The sequence below is a fragment of the Molossus molossus genome, unplaced genomic scaffold, assembly GCF_014108415.1.
Source record: "Molossus molossus isolate mMolMol1 unplaced genomic scaffold, mMolMol1.p scaffold_m16_p_11, whole genome shotgun sequence".
Lineage (NCBI taxonomy): Eukaryota > Metazoa > Chordata > Mammalia > Chiroptera > Molossidae > Molossus > Molossus molossus.
The window spans coordinates 105,592,440-105,607,640 of record NW_023425346.1 but is presented as its reverse complement, the minus strand read 5'-3'; the positions used below and the strand labels follow the sequence as shown (position 1 = coordinate 105,607,640).

Sequence of the window (15,201 nt, the reverse complement as noted above, 5' to 3'; positions counted from 1 at the left end):
GAGGAAGTCAGCTGAGCTCCTGGGGTGTCACTTCTCCGTGAAGGTCTAGCACAGACCACGCCCTTCTCCACGCGTCGGCTTCACGCCTGGCTGCTCTCCGGTGTGCCTGGTGCTGGGGCTTGGGAGGCCATGGCAGCCACTCTTCTGGCTGAGTGTCCGGCACTGTGTGAGGCCCTGGAGGAGTGAGCATCCTCACCTTGTACGTGGCTGAGACCACCCCTTCCTGAGTGGGTCAATGCGGTAAGTCCTCACTTAGCACCACTGGCAGGTCATAGGCTAACTGATGTAAACAAGAGTTAAATTCTTATGCCAGCTCATCAACATTATAATGAAACCACATTACTCCAGGACTTGTTATAGTCAGTTTCCACTGGGCCAACTGGTCGACCTACTAAGTGGTGGTCAGAATTGACTACAGTGAGCTGTCCTGTGACCAGTTCACTGAATTACAGACATTTCCAGGGGAGTGTCACTGCCCGAGTCCAGCGATCACTGTCCCTGCCTCGTCCAGGGAAGACGCTCAATAACAACAGGGTCTTGTCTGGGATAGCCTAGAAAACCCAAGTCTGACGGAAGTGGCTGGAAACATCCCCAGACCCTGACTCATCTGGGAACTTCAGGGCGCTGAGCCAAAGTTGGCTGTGCTGGGCCTGACCACAGAGGACACTGTGTGGTCACGGAAGGCTGGAGTCTGCTGGACGGGGTGTGGAGGTGCCTCCGTTTACCCAACATTGTCTGTGGGAAACGGCATGTACCTGTCTGCTGATGTGAGCCCTCGGGGGCTGGGGAGGTGGTGACCCGCCCACCCCCGGGAGCCTGAGAGTTTGGTCTTTTGCCTACATTCCAAGGCTCTCCATCCCCCTTTCTGGGGGTCCATAGTAGCCCCAAACCTTCCAAGAGCCCTTGTATTCCTGGGGACTTTGACAAGGGACGAGGCTGGCTCAGAGGACATGCCTCGCATGAGTTCCACCTGCCCGTTCACACGGACGCCTCATGAGAGTTTGGTGGCTGCAGAGCTTCCTTTGGCTACTGGCTGCCCGTCCCCCTTCCCCCCTGCTGTCTGCCCCCTGCTGGCCGCTAGTGTGGACGGCCTGTCTTCCCCGGGGTTCTGGTTGGGTTTGGCTGGGGAGGCCCTATGGGGATACGGGGGGGCGGAAACGAGAGTGAGAGGTCTCTGTGCTGCCACGTCCTCCCCCTGGGTGGCAGGCGGCAGTGGGCAGTGGGCAGTGGGCAGTGGGCAGTGGCTGTGTCCCTTTGGCAAAGGCCCCGCTCTTTGGAGTCTGCATCTGCTCCGCCCTCGTCCCTGGGCAGGAGGTGGTGACCTCTCCAGCTCTCGCCCACACCTTGGAAATGGCTCTCACGAAACCCTTTTCCATCACTCAGTTTGCGGGGTCACATGTTTCCTCCGGGGTCCCTGAAGGATATACAATTGGCCCGGTCCAGGGGCCCGAATAGGGGCAGCTCAGTGGATCAGAAGAGGGGCCCCCACCCCAGGGCCCCCACCCATTGCCGAGGGTGTGCAGGAGCAGAAAGCACACCTGATTCCAGGACACCACCCATCGGTGATCGAAGGAAGTGCATTTTGACCTTGAGTCTCTATGGAAACAGCACTTGGCTGAGCACCTTTAATAACCGTCTGGAAAATGTTTCACAGAATTTTTAGACAGAAAGATTCAAGGGTTCCAGAAACCTTCACCCTCACTTTAACCCACCCACCAGCCCAACAGGGGTCTGGGGTTCAGGGTGCAGGCACTCAGGAGGCCCCTCAGCGCCTGGGGCCTGGGGGCCGTGCGGGGTCAGGTCTGGAGCAAAGGGGGTCTGACCTATGGGAGCTGGGGCCCAAGGACCCTTCCTCAGAGCCAGGACACAAAGGCACCTCTGGTCTCGGGAGGAGGTTCGGGAGGAGCCGGTGGGAGAGGCCAGAGCTGCCCAGGGCCTCAGCCGGGCAGCACGCGGCTGGAGCCAGGCTGGGCCCAGGACCGTGATTGCAGCCTGTGTCCCTGACGGAGCCCGTGACAAAGCGGGAGGGCCACTCGCACCCCGTGAGAGTCCTCCATTGTCCCCTTGGTGACAAACACTGTCTCATTCAGGACAAGAAAGGAGCAGGGAGCCTGAGCCAGCTCTGCGTGGGACCCCGCAGACTCGGGGACTCGGGGCGCCGCCCTCGTTCAGGAGGCTCTGGCAGCAACCCGCCGAGGTGCCCAAGAGGCTTCCCGGGAAATTCTGCCCAGATCACAACCCCCCAACCTACCCCGCCATGAGCCTCCCTCTGGGGACTTCCGTCCGGATGAGCCTTTGGAAGCAAACTACGCCGAGAAAGGGAATCCTGGCCCGAGAGCCCTCCTGCCCGCCTCCCTGGGAGGTCTCGCTGCCTCCCCGAGCTCAGGCGCAGGCAGAAGGACCCCCTGTCCCCATGCCCGACCCCTTCCTTCCAGGGCCTTGGTTGGGTGCTGCCCTCCAGGGGTGGGGTCCTCCTTTGTCCCCAGAAGCAGCCTTGGGGAACAGGCGCCAACGTGCAGAGGTGAAGGGGGAGCGCAGGGCAAGCCGAGAGCCCCCGGAGCTGGCCCGCGTGCCCTGGACCTGGTCACACAGCTGTGGGCCAGGCGGCCCGCCCTCCCCAGCACCTTCCGTGTCCGTCACCCCTCGTACATAAGCCCTCTCCGGGGCCGCCCACCAGTCCTCACAGCTCTGCCCGGACCCTCGGCGCCTTCCTGTCAGGTCAGGCACCCCTGTGGGCTGGGAGCTGCCTCTCCACCAGTTCGGGGTCCAGCGTCCCGGCCCCTGCGGCGCCCAGCTCAGAGCAGTGTGGGGGCCTGAGCCCAGCCCCAGCCGCGAGAACAAACAAGCAGAAGGGAACAGGGGCGCCGGGGCTCCGCCCGCTCAGTGCTCCGGGGCGGGGCCGAAAGGCTGGGTCCACCTGGACACGTCCAGGAACACGGCGGACGCGCAGTGGTACAGCCAGAGGCGGGGCAGGGCGCCGTGGCGGATCCAGGCGTCCCGTCCAGGGTCGTAGGCCTCCATCTCCACGTGGTAGTCGCCGTCCATGCCCTGCCAGCGGCCACCTGTCACGTACAGCGCGTCACCCAGCGGCACCAGCGCGCCGTTCTCGTGTAGGCTGTGCAGAGATTGCACCTGTGGGCGGTCAGCGGTCAGTGCCCAGTGGGCAGCCAGAGGGCGGTGGCCGGGGACACGCAGAGCGGATGCCAGCACCACGGCCCACGGCCCCTCCAGGGCACCAGCACACCTGGGGCCTGGGGCCTCATCCGTCACTCCCTCCCCCTCCAGGACCTCTCTGACTCCCCCGGGCGACCCCACCGCCCTCCTCTCCAGCCCGCAGCCCAGGATGAGTCTCCAGCACCCTCTTGCTCTCCTGGGCCCAAACTTGCTCCTTTCTGGAAGTTGGGGTGAGGGGACATGGGGGCCTGAGCCTGGGGCTGCCTCCTGGGGTGAGGTCCGGGTAGAGCCCGAGTCTCGGCGGTTCTCTTGGAGGGGACGGATGTGGCCTCAGCCCTGACAGACACGTGTGGGACCACTGACACCCCGTGGACTGTTCACACAGCCTGGGGCGGGTGGGTCAGGGCCAGCAGCCTGCCCGGCCCAGAGACGTAGGCACTTCTGGAAGAGCGTGTGGCGGCAAGGAGAGTTTGTCCGTGGCCGCCACCTGAAGGCCGTCATGGGCGGCCACCCCCTGCGCCTGGAGAGGGCAAGTGCGGCCCTCGGGGCTGGGACCTCGGCCGGAGCAGCGGGTGAGCGGAAGCCCAGCTGAGAGGGCCCAGGAGAGAGCCCCCCTGGCAGGGCGTGCCCTGCACCTTTGTGGGGCTCCGGTCAGCTGAGCACCGGCGCCAGGAGACAGCTGCTGGCAGCGGGGCCACGGAGGCCCTGCGAGGCCGGGCGCACGGCCTTCCTGGGGCGGCTGCAGCCGGCAGAGCCCCTCCGCCGGCCTCCAGGGACCGAGACTCTCAGGGCAGGTGGGGAGGGCCCAGGGCATCCAACTAGTGCTGAGGCCGCTGTGGGCGCCGGGCACTGTTCCTCCTTCTTCTCCAGAAGAAACAGGAGAAAGGCCGCGGCGCTGGTGCCCCCGAGGGCAAGTCCCGAGATGCCCACCTCCCACGGCCTCCCCTGGGCCAGTGGCAGAGAGAATGGGCTGCTCCCACCTCACCCACAAATCAGGAGTCTGCTCCCCGGCTTGACTGCCCCTGGGGGCAGAAGGCTCACTCCCCTGGGGCCCGAGCAACAGGAAGGAGTGTTCCCCTCAGCCACAGCTGCTGTGAAGCACCCCCAGCTGAGCCTGGTCTGCTCCTAACAAGGACAGGCGGCCCTGCGTTGGGGACAAGGCACCGCAGTGAGCAGTGTCCCCCGTCCTTGGCTCTCACATCCTCGGGGTCTCAGGCCAGGCTCTGTGCCCTTGTCTTTCCCTCGCTGGCCCCTGTGACAACACCCCCGGGGTGCAGTCACACAGGAGGCGAGGCTGAGGCCCACCTTCTGCCACAGGTTGGCCCCAGGGTCGTACACGTAGACCTTCTTGGTGTTGTCGCCGACCAGGTAGAGCGCCCCCTGCAGGGCAGCACAGCGCGGAGAGGACAGGTACTTGGGGAGGAAGGGCGAGGCGATCACGCTCCACGCTTCTGGGGGGACACAGGGTCTGAGGCCCACCGACACCAGGGTGTTCGGGCGGGGCTCCCCCACGCAACACCCCCACTGAAGCCTGGGAAGTGAGCCCCTTGCCTGTGGGGTGGGGGTTCCACTGCCCCCACCTCGCTGAGCCTTACTCTCTGGACGGGGGTGAGGGGTGTGGGGGGACTTGGGGACAGGACACCTTCAGAGCTTCATCCTCAGGTCCTGAGCAGGGCCCTTCAGGCTTGAGGCCTTGGTCTGGTGGCCACCCCCCTGACGGCACCCTGAGCCTCTGCCTCCTTCTGGCCCCGTCCCCTTGATCAGGTTATCTGGGGGCCCCCCGACCCTGGTGCAGCTGTCTCCCATGAGATCCTCGTACTCATCCTGCTAAATGGGTCCCAGTTCGTGTCCACTGTCCAGGGCACAGAACAGGATGAGAGACGGGGCTGGGAGAGCCACCGAGCCAGAGACAGTCCAGCTGGGGCCCAAACTGTCAGGAAGCCCAGAGACAGCTGCCGCCCTGGCCTGGGGGTCCCGCCTCAGCTCCCGGCCTGTGAGGCCAGTCCAGGCAGACTCAGCAGCCAGACAGCTTCCGTCACCTGCCCCTGGGCCATCTGACCCCAGGTCCCCATTCCTCTGGGCTGGGCTGGGACTGGCTGTGCACGTGACCCCTCAGTTTTCCGTTCTCTGGGCCCCACCTGTCCCCGGACCCCCACCTGTCCCCTGTCCCCACCTGTCCCTGGGCCCCCACCTGTCCCCGGGCCCCCACCTCTCCCCGGGCCCCCACCTGTCCCCGGGCCCCCACCTGTCCCCAGACCCCCAGCTGTCCCCTGGCCCCCATCTGTCCCTGGGCCCCCACCTGTCCCCGGGCCCCCACCTGTCCCTAGGCCCCCACCTGTCCCCGGACCCCCAGCTGTCCCCTGGCCCCCATCTGTCCCTGGGCCCCCACCTGTCCCCGGGCCCCCACCTGTCCCCGGGCCCCCACCTGTCCCTAGGCCCCCACCTGTCCCCGGGCCCCCACCTGTCCCCGGACCCCCAGCTGTCCCCTGGCCCCCATCTGTCCCTGGGCCCCCACCTGTCCCTGGGCCCCCACCTGTCCCTGGGCCCCCACCTGTCCCGGGCCCCACCTGTCCCGGGCCCCCACCTGTCCCCTGTCCCCACCTATCCCTAGGCCCCCACCTGTCCCCCAGCCCCCACCTATCCCGGGCCCCACCTGTCCCAGGCCCCACCTGTCCCGAGCCCTGAGCCCCACCTGTCCCAAGCCCCACCTGCCCGGGCCCCACCTGTGGCTGGGTTGTAGCACTGCAGGGCCAGTGCGTTGTATTTGCAGGCGCTGGAGCCCACCAGGTAGAGCCGGCCCCGGCAGCCGGCCGCCGAGAAGTTGCTGACGTACTTGAGGGCCGGGCTGACGGGTGTCCAGGTGTCGGTGTAGGGGTCGTAGCTCTCCACTTCCACCACGTCCAGAGTGGTGCCTGCGGGGGTGGGGCAGGGCTGCAGGGGCGGGGCTACAGGGGTTCCTGGACAGCGGGGCCAGGGCTTTGGGACCACCCTGGGTGCCCCGGGAAGGGAAGGAAGTGGGGGCACAGCCTCACCAGACAGGTGTGTTATCCCCATTTCAGGGGAAGTGGGGTTCTGAGGGCTGAGGGTGTTTGTCCAAGGCCACATGGCCAAGAAGTGGCATGGGGGGGCCTGTACCACAGGAATTCCCCTCCATTTGGCGATGGGACCTCACAGCAAACCCCTCAGAGCTGGGGCCCGTTGGAGGGGTGCTGGTGGGACCCCCCAGGAGGCCGGCCCTGGGCCTCTCACAGGGATTCCTTCCCTGCGGAGCATGTCAGCCCTGGCCCCCGGCAGAGCCTGGGTGTGGTGAGGGGCCCTCCCGGCGGTAGGCAGAGCCTGGGGACTGTATGCTCTCTGCTCTGGGGCTGAGCGTCACCACCACCGAAGGACGAGGGCTGGCCGGGCCAGCAGGTCCCCCACAGAGCCCGGGGAACGCGTGTTCAATGTTCACCCACCACACGCGTCCCGGGAGACTTCACTGGGCTGTGGGTGGAAGGGGGTAAGGTGGGCTCCTGTGCGCAGGCTGGGGCACGGCGGGGCAAAGGGACAGCCGAGGGGCCCACTGTTGGTCCCCTCCCGCCGGGACTGCCAGAGCAGAGGCAGGGACCCGGGCCGAGCCCGGAGCCCAAGGTCTGGGACGGGAGGGCTACGTGCTGGGAGCTGGAGACCCAGCTCCTCGAGGGTGTCCTTCTGGGGACTGAGTCATTGTCCTGGGCCCGTGTCTGGAGTGCATCAGTCACCGGAGCTGGCTGCCCAGCCTCGTTCCAGGTTGTCCAGCTGGGACAGCCCAGGTGTGCGTTCTGACAGCCTGGCCCAGACCTGCTGTGGGTCCTGTTGATCCCAGACAGTGAGCCCCTGAAGGCAGGACCCGGGGCAGTGTCTGTCGACCTTGGGGCCAGCGTGGGGGCTCCCTGGTCCCCGGGAGCATGTGGGTGGGGAGCCATTGTTGCAGGATCGAGAGGCCCCAGGCTGCAGAGGGGCGGGGAGGGGCTCGAGGAGCAGGAGGCAGCCTGGGGCGGGGGCGGCAGCTTACCACCGATGACGTAGATCTCCCCGTTGAGCGCTGCGCTGGCGTGGTTCGTGCGGGCCTTCAGCATGGGCGCCACCGGCTTCCAGGCCGCCTCCTTCATGGGGAAGCACCAGGCCTGGGTGGTCGACCAGGTGTCCGTCTTGGTGCCCCGGGAGCCACCTGCCAGGAGAGGTTCTGTCCACTTGGGCACCCGCCAGCCTCAGGTCTCTGAGCCCGTGGGGCCTGGGCACCAAGCGTCCTGCTACCTTCTCCCTAGGCCAGGCCTCCGTGCTGCCAGACACTGGGATGGGTGGACCTTGGTGGCACCGTCTGGCCGGCTGGCTTGGACAGGTCCCTCCATGATCCACAAATAAGGAGCACGAGATCCGCGGTTTGGAAACCCCTCGTGGGAGCTCTTTCCCAGCCAGATGGTACAAGGACCCCCCTTCTGAGTTAGGGCAGGGCAGAGTGACCCTCCCCCCGCACAGCTCCGTCTAGGGTCCCAGCAGAGCACAGGCCGCCAGGGCCAGGTCAGCGGTGACTGTCAGGCCGGGGGATGTCCCAGGGGATGACCGTGCTCGGGTCACAGCGTGCCGCTCTGGGAGAGCCCTGGCTGAACCGGGGGTCCCGCCGCGCAGGGCCCCGCCTGCCCACCTGTGACGTAGATGCTGTTGTTCAGGGCGGCCAGGGAGAAGCCCCACTTGTGGAAGTCGGGGAAGTCCGGGAGAGGCACCCACCGCCCTGCAGGGAGAGGCCGGGGATCAGCCTGCAGAGCTCACTGCTGGGCCCGTCCCCAGGCCTCCTGTACTCGGGCGCAGACGCCCCCTCGCCAGTGGGAGGCAAGGGGGGCTCGGCGGCCGCTGCGGAGGGGCAGCCCCAGTGGGGGCATGAGGCGGCCCTGGGGCTCCGTGTGCACTGCAGGCCTGGCTCCCGGTGGCCCTCGGAGCCCGTACGCAGGCTGGGCTCAGGACGGCCCCAGGGTGAGCCGAGAGGCCCCAGCTCCAGAGGCCGCTCTCACACGACCCTGCAGTTGACCCCACTGACCCCAAATGGACCTTGTCACCTCAGTCAGAAAGGGTGACGGGTTAAGGGGCCTGGTCTCTGGTCACTAGTGGGTTACAACAGAAACATCAGTCATTCGCTCATTCCGCAGTCGCCCCGAGTGCCGTCCTGCTCACGCGGGGGACCAGGTGTGGGCCTGCAGCAGGCCGGGGGCCACACCCAGCTCTCCGGCCCCCGCTGTGCGGCCTGGGACAGCCCTGGCCTCAGTGTGCTCGTCTGCGGAAGGGAGACAGACCCCGACCCCGCGTGAGGTGCGAGTGTCTGTCGCCCCGCAGCTGCTCAGCCGAAGGAGCCTTTCGGACGGAGCAGAGCACCCGGTGAGACGCCCTCACGGGCTGCAGCAGGTGAGCTGGCGCGAGGTGGCTGAGGCAACACAGGTGGGCACGTTAAGTCCCACAGACACAGCTGGGGTTCGTGGAAGGCTGGGGAGAGACGCAGCCGGGACGGCCCTTGGGAAAGTCTGCTTGTTACCGACGGCAGTTTCTAGAACACGTGGAACTTTGGGCCTTGCTGGGCAGGGGCTGTGTGTCCTCCTGACTCATGTCTGTGTCACCCCAGGGTGGGGATTGCCCAGAAGTCAGTCACCAGGCCCCTGCCTGCCAGCAGGCCCCCGCTGACCCCCCAGTGGGATCCGAGGGACAGCTGCTCCCGGGCAGAGCCAGCCCAGCTCATCTCCTGATGTCAGGCCCGAAATCCCCTCTGGTCAGCCCTGAGCCGGGCAGCCGTGGGGTGGCTGGCGGCCCGCCCAGCGGCCCCAGGGTGCCAGCCGGCCTGCATCACTGCTGCCGGAGCGCTGCCTGGGACGAGGTGGCCCCCTGGCAGGACGCGCACCCAAAGGCAGGGCTGCTTGTCACTGGGCCCTCATTTCAGCTCTGCAAGAGCCCATTTTACAGGCGAGGAAACCGAGGCGGGGAGGTCACGTGACCTGCTCAAAGGCTGTGGTTAGAATCCCGTTCGTGCGGATCCAGAACCTGAGCTCTCGGCCCAGGCTGCCTGCGCGCCAGCCCGAGGCCGCGGTTTCGTCAGGCCCAGGAGGAAGCAGCAGCTGGGCCGCCCCTTCCGCCGAGTGATCTGGGCAGCGGAGCCCCGCACTTGGGGCCCCTCGGCCGAAAGGACCAAACCGAAGGCTGTGGCTGGAGGGACACAGGCCCGCAGTGGCCTGCGGTCAGCATCCCCTTCCCAGGCTCCCCCAGCCCCCGAGGCACACCCAGGGGGACCTGCGCTCCGGCAGGAGGCAGGGACCCGGGCGGAGCTCTGGGAGTGGGGGTACTCACTGGCTTTGGTATTGTAGAAATCAAAGTTCCCGAGGCGGGGGGCGGGCTCCTCGGCGCCCTCGTCCTCCTCCAGGGCCCGGCCGCCCACCACCACCAGCACCTCCTCCAGCTGCTGCGGCAGAGCCTGTGGGCCCAGAGGGCTGCTGTCAGAGCGGGGCGACGGCTGCCCCCCAGGCCTCGGTGAGGTTTTCTGAGGCAGGTCGTGGCCTTGGCATTTGGGGGCCGCTGTGGGTCCATGAGTGGGCTTCCGTGTCGGTGCACATGCGTGGGGTGGGGTGGGCTGAGGCTCGGTGCGTGTGCCTCTGCGTGTGTGCCCATGTGTGTGCGTGTGCACATGTGTGTAGTGACCTCCGCAAAGCTCGGAACAGCGAGAGGTGGGGAGCCCACTCTGTGCGCCCTGAGAGTGAGCTGCTCGCTCCCCAGTAGCCGCACACGCCTCTCAGTGGTGTTCCTGCTCCCCCTTTGGAGCTGATCCCGACACTGTCCCCAAGGCCCCACACGTCTCCCCCTGCCCCCGGGGACCCCCGCTGTCCTGGGCCCGCATGGAGCACACGCAACCAGGGTGGCCCTGGCTGGGGGGAAAGGCTGGAGCGGTTGCACCCTGGCTGGCGAGTAGCCGCTGCTCAGGCCCCCAGGACCCAGGGGTCCTACCACCTCCAGCAGATGCCGTGCCCCCCACCTCCCGCAATACCAGGAGACCACCTGATGGGGCTGGGCCCCAGCTGATCCAGCAGAAGGCCAGCCCCTGGTGCCTGGTGATACAGGGCCACCGCGCCCCCCTCCCTGGCCTGAGCCTCTGTCCCCCGTCTGCCCATCTGTCCGTCTGGAGCAAGGCCCCGGGCAAGCAGCAGGCACGTGCCGCAGCCTCACCCAGCCTGTCACTTCATCAGGACCTGCCCACTGCCAGCAGACAGGGGACTGCACCCCACGAACGCTTGGGCGCTTCCCCGGGGCGGCGGCGCCGGCTGCCGCGCCTGTGTGTGTTCCTGTGCGCAGCGGGGCCGCCTTCTGGTGGTCTTCCCTAAGCTCCCGCTCCAGCCCTGAGGCCCAGCTCAGACCCGCCCCCCAGAGAGACCCCTGACTGCCCTGTCTGAGGACACCCCTGGCCCAGCGTCCTCGTGCTGCCTCCCATCTGTTGCCAGGTGTGTCCCCGAGAGCTGTGGGCTCCTTCAGGACAGGGGTCGGGAATGATCACTTCTGGGGTCCCCTTCTCCTCACATTTGGCCCACACAGGGGCACAGTCTGTTCTGGGGGTGAAGGTGCTCTCTCCATCCCCAAGAGGTGGAGTGTCTGAGGGCCCCTCCCTGCTCCCCCCGCCCCCACTCACCCCGCTGTGGCCCTGCGACAGGGCCGCCCGACACGCCTCGGACTCCAGGATCAGCGGCTCCGTGGTCAGCAGCTGCTGCACGTGGGGCCTGGGCACGGCCTCCAGGCGAACCAGGCCGAGCAGCTGGGGCAGGTGGGCGGCCCGGGCCTGCGGGTCGTGGCGCACCCAGCGCAGCAGGGCCTCCAGCCGGCTTTGCTCCGGCTGCGCCTGCAGCAGGTCACTGGCCAGACAGGTGGCCAGCCGGTCCTGGGACAGCTGCAGGAACTCATCCTCCCGGGCCACGGCCTCGAAGTTCTCCCGCAGGAAGGCCCAGGCCTTGGCGGCCACTCCCAGCAGCCCCTGCTGCTCCCCGAACTCACAGATGCCCAGGCAGTTGCTGGCGTCCAGCTGCTGCTGCAGGTAGCGGCCACAGGCCTTCTGCACGGCGGGGAAGTGGAGGCGCGTGGCCGTGCGGGTCAGCACCTCCACGTTGGCCTGGGTGATGGTCAGCCGGCCCGTGTACACGAAGTCCACCAGCTGCCCCACCACCGCGGCCTCCACGTCCCACAGCTCCACGCGCGCGGAGAAGCTCTCCGCGAAGTCGCCCGCGAACATGGCGTGGAAGTAGGGGCTGCTGAGCGCCAGGAGGCCGCGGTGGCAGGGCAGCTCCCGGCCGCCCACCAGCAGCGTGACGTCGGCCAGCTTGGGCTGGGAGCGCAGCCGCTGCAGCCCGTCCAGCGTGTCCTGGGCGTGCGAGGGCAGGTGGAATTCCAGGTCGTCCACGTTCCGCACCATGGCTGCCGGGGAGGAGCTCCTGGGGCGAGAACAGGGGGGGGCGTCTCCTTCTCACAGTCCTTCCCACCCCCACAAGCCTCGAGCACCCCAGCGGCGCCCTCTGCCCCCAGGTCCACCGTGGCTGGGGAGGGCGCTGGGGACAGTGGAGAGGTTTCCTGCCCCACTGTCCGTGGTCACACGGATCCTTGGCCTGCCATGGCCCTGCTGGTCTTGGGGGGGCCACGGCCCTCTCTGGCCAGTTCCGCATCTGCAGATCGGGAGGCTGCCCAGGCCGACAGTGCTGCCGTGTGCCCGGCCTCGTCAGCCCTGCGAGGTGTGTGCTCTGAGCATCCCTTTCACAGGTGAGGAAACAGCCGGAAGTGGGGATCCAGGCTGGGGACCCCTGCTGAACCCCTCGGGTTTCCGGCGTCTCAGGGTGTAGCTTGGCAAAGACCAACCAAGGGAAACATTTGGAGAGTGTTCATATCGTCTGATTCAGCAAATCTGCTTCTGGGCTCCCTTGGGTTAGTGCATTTTTTTTTTTTTTATCCTCACCCGAGGACATTTTTCCATTTTTTGTTCAGATAGAGCGGGAGGGAGAGAGAGACAGAAACATCAACGTGAAAGGGACACATTGAGTGGCTGCCACCCGCACGACCAACCAGGGCCGGGGACAAACTGCAACCGAGGCACGTGCCCTTAGTGGGAACCGAACCCGGGTCTCTCTGGACCGCAGGCCGAGGCTCCAACCGCTGGGCCAAACCGGCCAGGGCGGGTTAGTGCATATTGATTTACGCGCTTCCGACTGATCCGGGAAGGCTCCCTCGAGGAAGGAGGGAGTGATGTCTGCACCCAGGCTGTCCCTCAGCCTTCCCACCCTGCACCGCTGCACCCATCGCAGTCTGTCCACCAGGGGGCGTCTTCGGGGCAGCAGCGTGCTGCAGGGACAAAGCCCCAGAAGGAGAAGCCCTGAGCTACGGCGGCGGAGGCCCAGGGGGGCCTTGCAGAGCGGTGATGCCGGTGCTGGGTGGGACCATCCCCTCTCCCAGCAGTGCCCATCCCTGTCCCCCAGAGCAGGCACCCACCCAGGGAGCCCACCGGGGCGCCTGAGCACCTGCTTGGGCTCATGCCAGGACGAGACAGGTCAGCGGGCCGAGCAGCGTCCACGCTGCCTGACCCCTCCCGGGAGGCCCTCGGGCTGGGAAGGCAGCTCTCCCCCCGAAGCTGGGCTTGGCAGGTCAGTGGGCCAGCCACCCCCCGCCCGGCCTTGCATTCCCACCGCGTGGTATTCCCTTGCCAGACCCAGCAGCGCCAGGGGCAGGGGCACCCAACCACATGCCCTGGGGCCGCAACGGTGTCTGCTGCCACCTGCCACCCCACAGTCCCAGCTCGGGGCGGGGGCTCCTGGAGGGCCCCAGAGCCTCGACCCCGTGCCTGTCTGGGCCAGGCGTGAGGAGGGCCGAGCAGGCAGGGCACTGAAAGAAGGGCCGTTACCCGGCTCCGGCCAGAGGCTGGGCCTGTGGGCCTGGCAGCGGTCGGGGTGTGGTCCAGCCTCCCCTGGCTGGACATGGGGGAAGCCGGCCTGCTGAGTCCCCACCCCGCCCGGAGGGTCTGGGATCGACCACGATCCGGTCTTTCTCCAAAGGACCCGGCACTGTGATCTCCAAGCCCACGGGCCGTCTCACCGTGACCCACTCTCTCCCAGTCCCCACCTCCCCTCCCATGTGCCCCTCCAGACCCCCGGACTCTACCTCTGAGCGGGACTCTGCACCCTGTTGCTGAGGCCTCAGGCCGGAGAACAGGACTGGGCAGCTGGCTGAGGGGACATGAAGGGCTGTTTGCTGGGCTGGTGGCCACGTGAGAGGAGGGTATTTTTAGCCTCTGTCTGCACCGGGAGGGAGGGCGGGCAGGAGGGGCGGGCCGGCGGGGGAAGGAGATTGGTGTCTCCTCCTGGGCTGTCCACTCCGAGGGCCACAGGAGCCACGCCACGCGAGAAGGCCGAGGCCTCGGGACCCGGGACCAGGACGGAGAGCGGGACACATTCCAGGACGGGTCTGGGCCGACTGTGGGTGCCCCTTCTGCTTCCTCCCCTGGGAGAGGGGACAGCGGAGCCTGTGCTGGGGACTCGGGGGCACCAGCTTCTCCCTGGTTCCTGACAGGGATGAGCTGCCAATCACAATGAACGCAGGTGGCCAGCAAAGTCTCCCGAAGCTTGGGGTCCAGGGCGGCAGGGGGGTGCCCAGAGGGGCGAGGGGGCACCTTGAGGGACCCTGAGGCCCTGCTCGAACCGCATCGGGGCCTCGGCCTCGGCTGCCGTGGAGTCTGACAGTGTGAACGCCAGAGGATGAGAGCTGGGTCACCTGAGAGCCAGCAGCTGTGGCCTCCCTGCGCGCTGCCGCCGGGCTCACCTGCAAGCTGGACACGGAGGCAGGCAGGGTCTCCAGATGCCTCTCGCGCCAGTGGCCGGAGCAAGGTTCCTGAGCCGCGGGCCTGCAGGGACACAGGCGAGAGGCCGCAGCCTGGGTGGCCAGGTGGGAGCGTCGACCTGTCGGCCCTTCCGTCCTCCACCCACGTGGGCCTTCCGAACACCACCCATACTAGCTGTGTGGGGCCGTGGAGTGCCAGGCTGGGCCGAGTCTGACGGAGGCCTCCTAATGTCCACCGGGGACCAGCTGGTGCTCCTGTAGCGCCGAGAGGCCCCGGTGCCGCCCTCGCTGCCGGCAACGTTAGGTAGTTTCTCAGGGTGGCAGCCCGGCCAGTGTGGCTCAGTGGTTGAGCGTCGACCCTGCACCAAGAGGTCGCCAGTTTGATTCCTGGTCAGGACACACGCCCAGGTTGTGGGCCCGATCCCCAGTGAGGGACATGCAGGAGGCAGCCAGTTGATGTTCTCTCTCATCAATGTTTCTCTCTCTCTCTCTCTCAAATCAATAAAGAAAAAATATACAAACGGGCAGCAGGGTATCACGACAGATGGCACCTGCCCCTCGTGCACAGCTGCAGGCCTGCTACCTGCTGAGGTGGTCGTGAGCTCTCATGATGCCTGCAGTCTGGTGGGGGCACAGCTGTCACAATTACGCAGTGATTGATTAGCTCATTGAAAGTCCACCGGCTCTCCACATTCCGTTCACTACCAGGTTTCCTGGATCTGTGCTTCCCCTAAGCCCAGCCCAGCCCAGCCCAGCCCAGCTCTGCCCAGCCCAGCCCAGCCCAGCCCAGCTCTGCCCAGCCCAGCCCAGCCCAGCCCAGCTCTGCCCAGCCCAGCCCAGCCCAGCCCAGCTCTGCCCAGCTCTGCCCAGCCCAGCCCAGCCCAGCCCAGCTCTGCCCAGCCCAGCTCTGCCCAGCCCAGCCCAGCCCAGCTCAGCCCAGCCCAGCTCTGCCCAGCTCTGCCCAGCCCAGCCCAGCCCAGCCCAGCTCAGCCCAGTCCAGCCCAGCCCAGCCCAGCCCAGCCCAGCTCTGCCCAGCTCTGCCCAGCCCAGCCCAGCCCAGTCCAGCCCAGCTCTGCCCAGCGCAGCCCAGCCCAGCCCAGAGCAGCCCAGCCCAGCGCAGCCCAGCCCAGCCCAGCCCAGCCCAGCGCAGCGCAGCCCAGCCCAGCCCAGCCCAGC

General features: G+C 67.2%; 1 protein-coding gene across 1 annotated transcript; it reads right to left on the bottom strand.

The window, feature by feature from the left end:
• Positions 1 to 2,441: 2,441 nt before the first annotated feature.
• On the bottom strand, positions 2,442 to 11,628 carry KLHL30 (kelch like family member 30). The gene is made up of 7 exons (XM_036254754.1): positions 10,847 to 11,628; positions 9,520 to 9,643; positions 7,838 to 7,924; positions 7,208 to 7,363; positions 5,898 to 6,086; positions 4,480 to 4,625; positions 2,442 to 3,132 (listed from the first exon to the last, which is right to left on the bottom strand). The coding sequence occupies exons 1-7, from the start codon at positions 11,618 to 11,620 to the stop codon at positions 2,881 to 2,883; spliced, it is 1,728 nt and encodes a 575-aa protein (XP_036110647.1). The 5' UTR covers positions 11,621 to 11,628; the 3' UTR covers positions 2,442 to 2,880.
• Between the last annotated feature and the right edge of the window lie 3,573 nt (positions 11,629 to 15,201).

What these genes read in the sequence shown, in the direction of transcription:
- KLHL30 (XM_036254754.1), bottom strand. Translation starts at nt 11,620, where the DNA reads ATGGTGCGGAACGTGGACGACCTGGAATTCCACCTGCCCTCGCACGCC. An exon ending in CAACAGCATCTACGTCACAG is followed by an intron (nt 7,364 to 7,837) that starts GTGGGCAGGCGG and finishes CTCTCCTGGCAG; the next exon opens with GTGGCTCCCGGGGCACCAAG. An exon ending in GGGCCAACCTGTGGCAGAAG is followed by an intron (nt 3,133 to 4,479) that starts GTGGGCCTCAGC and finishes GACCGCCCACAG; the next exon opens with GTGCAATCTCTGCACAGCCT.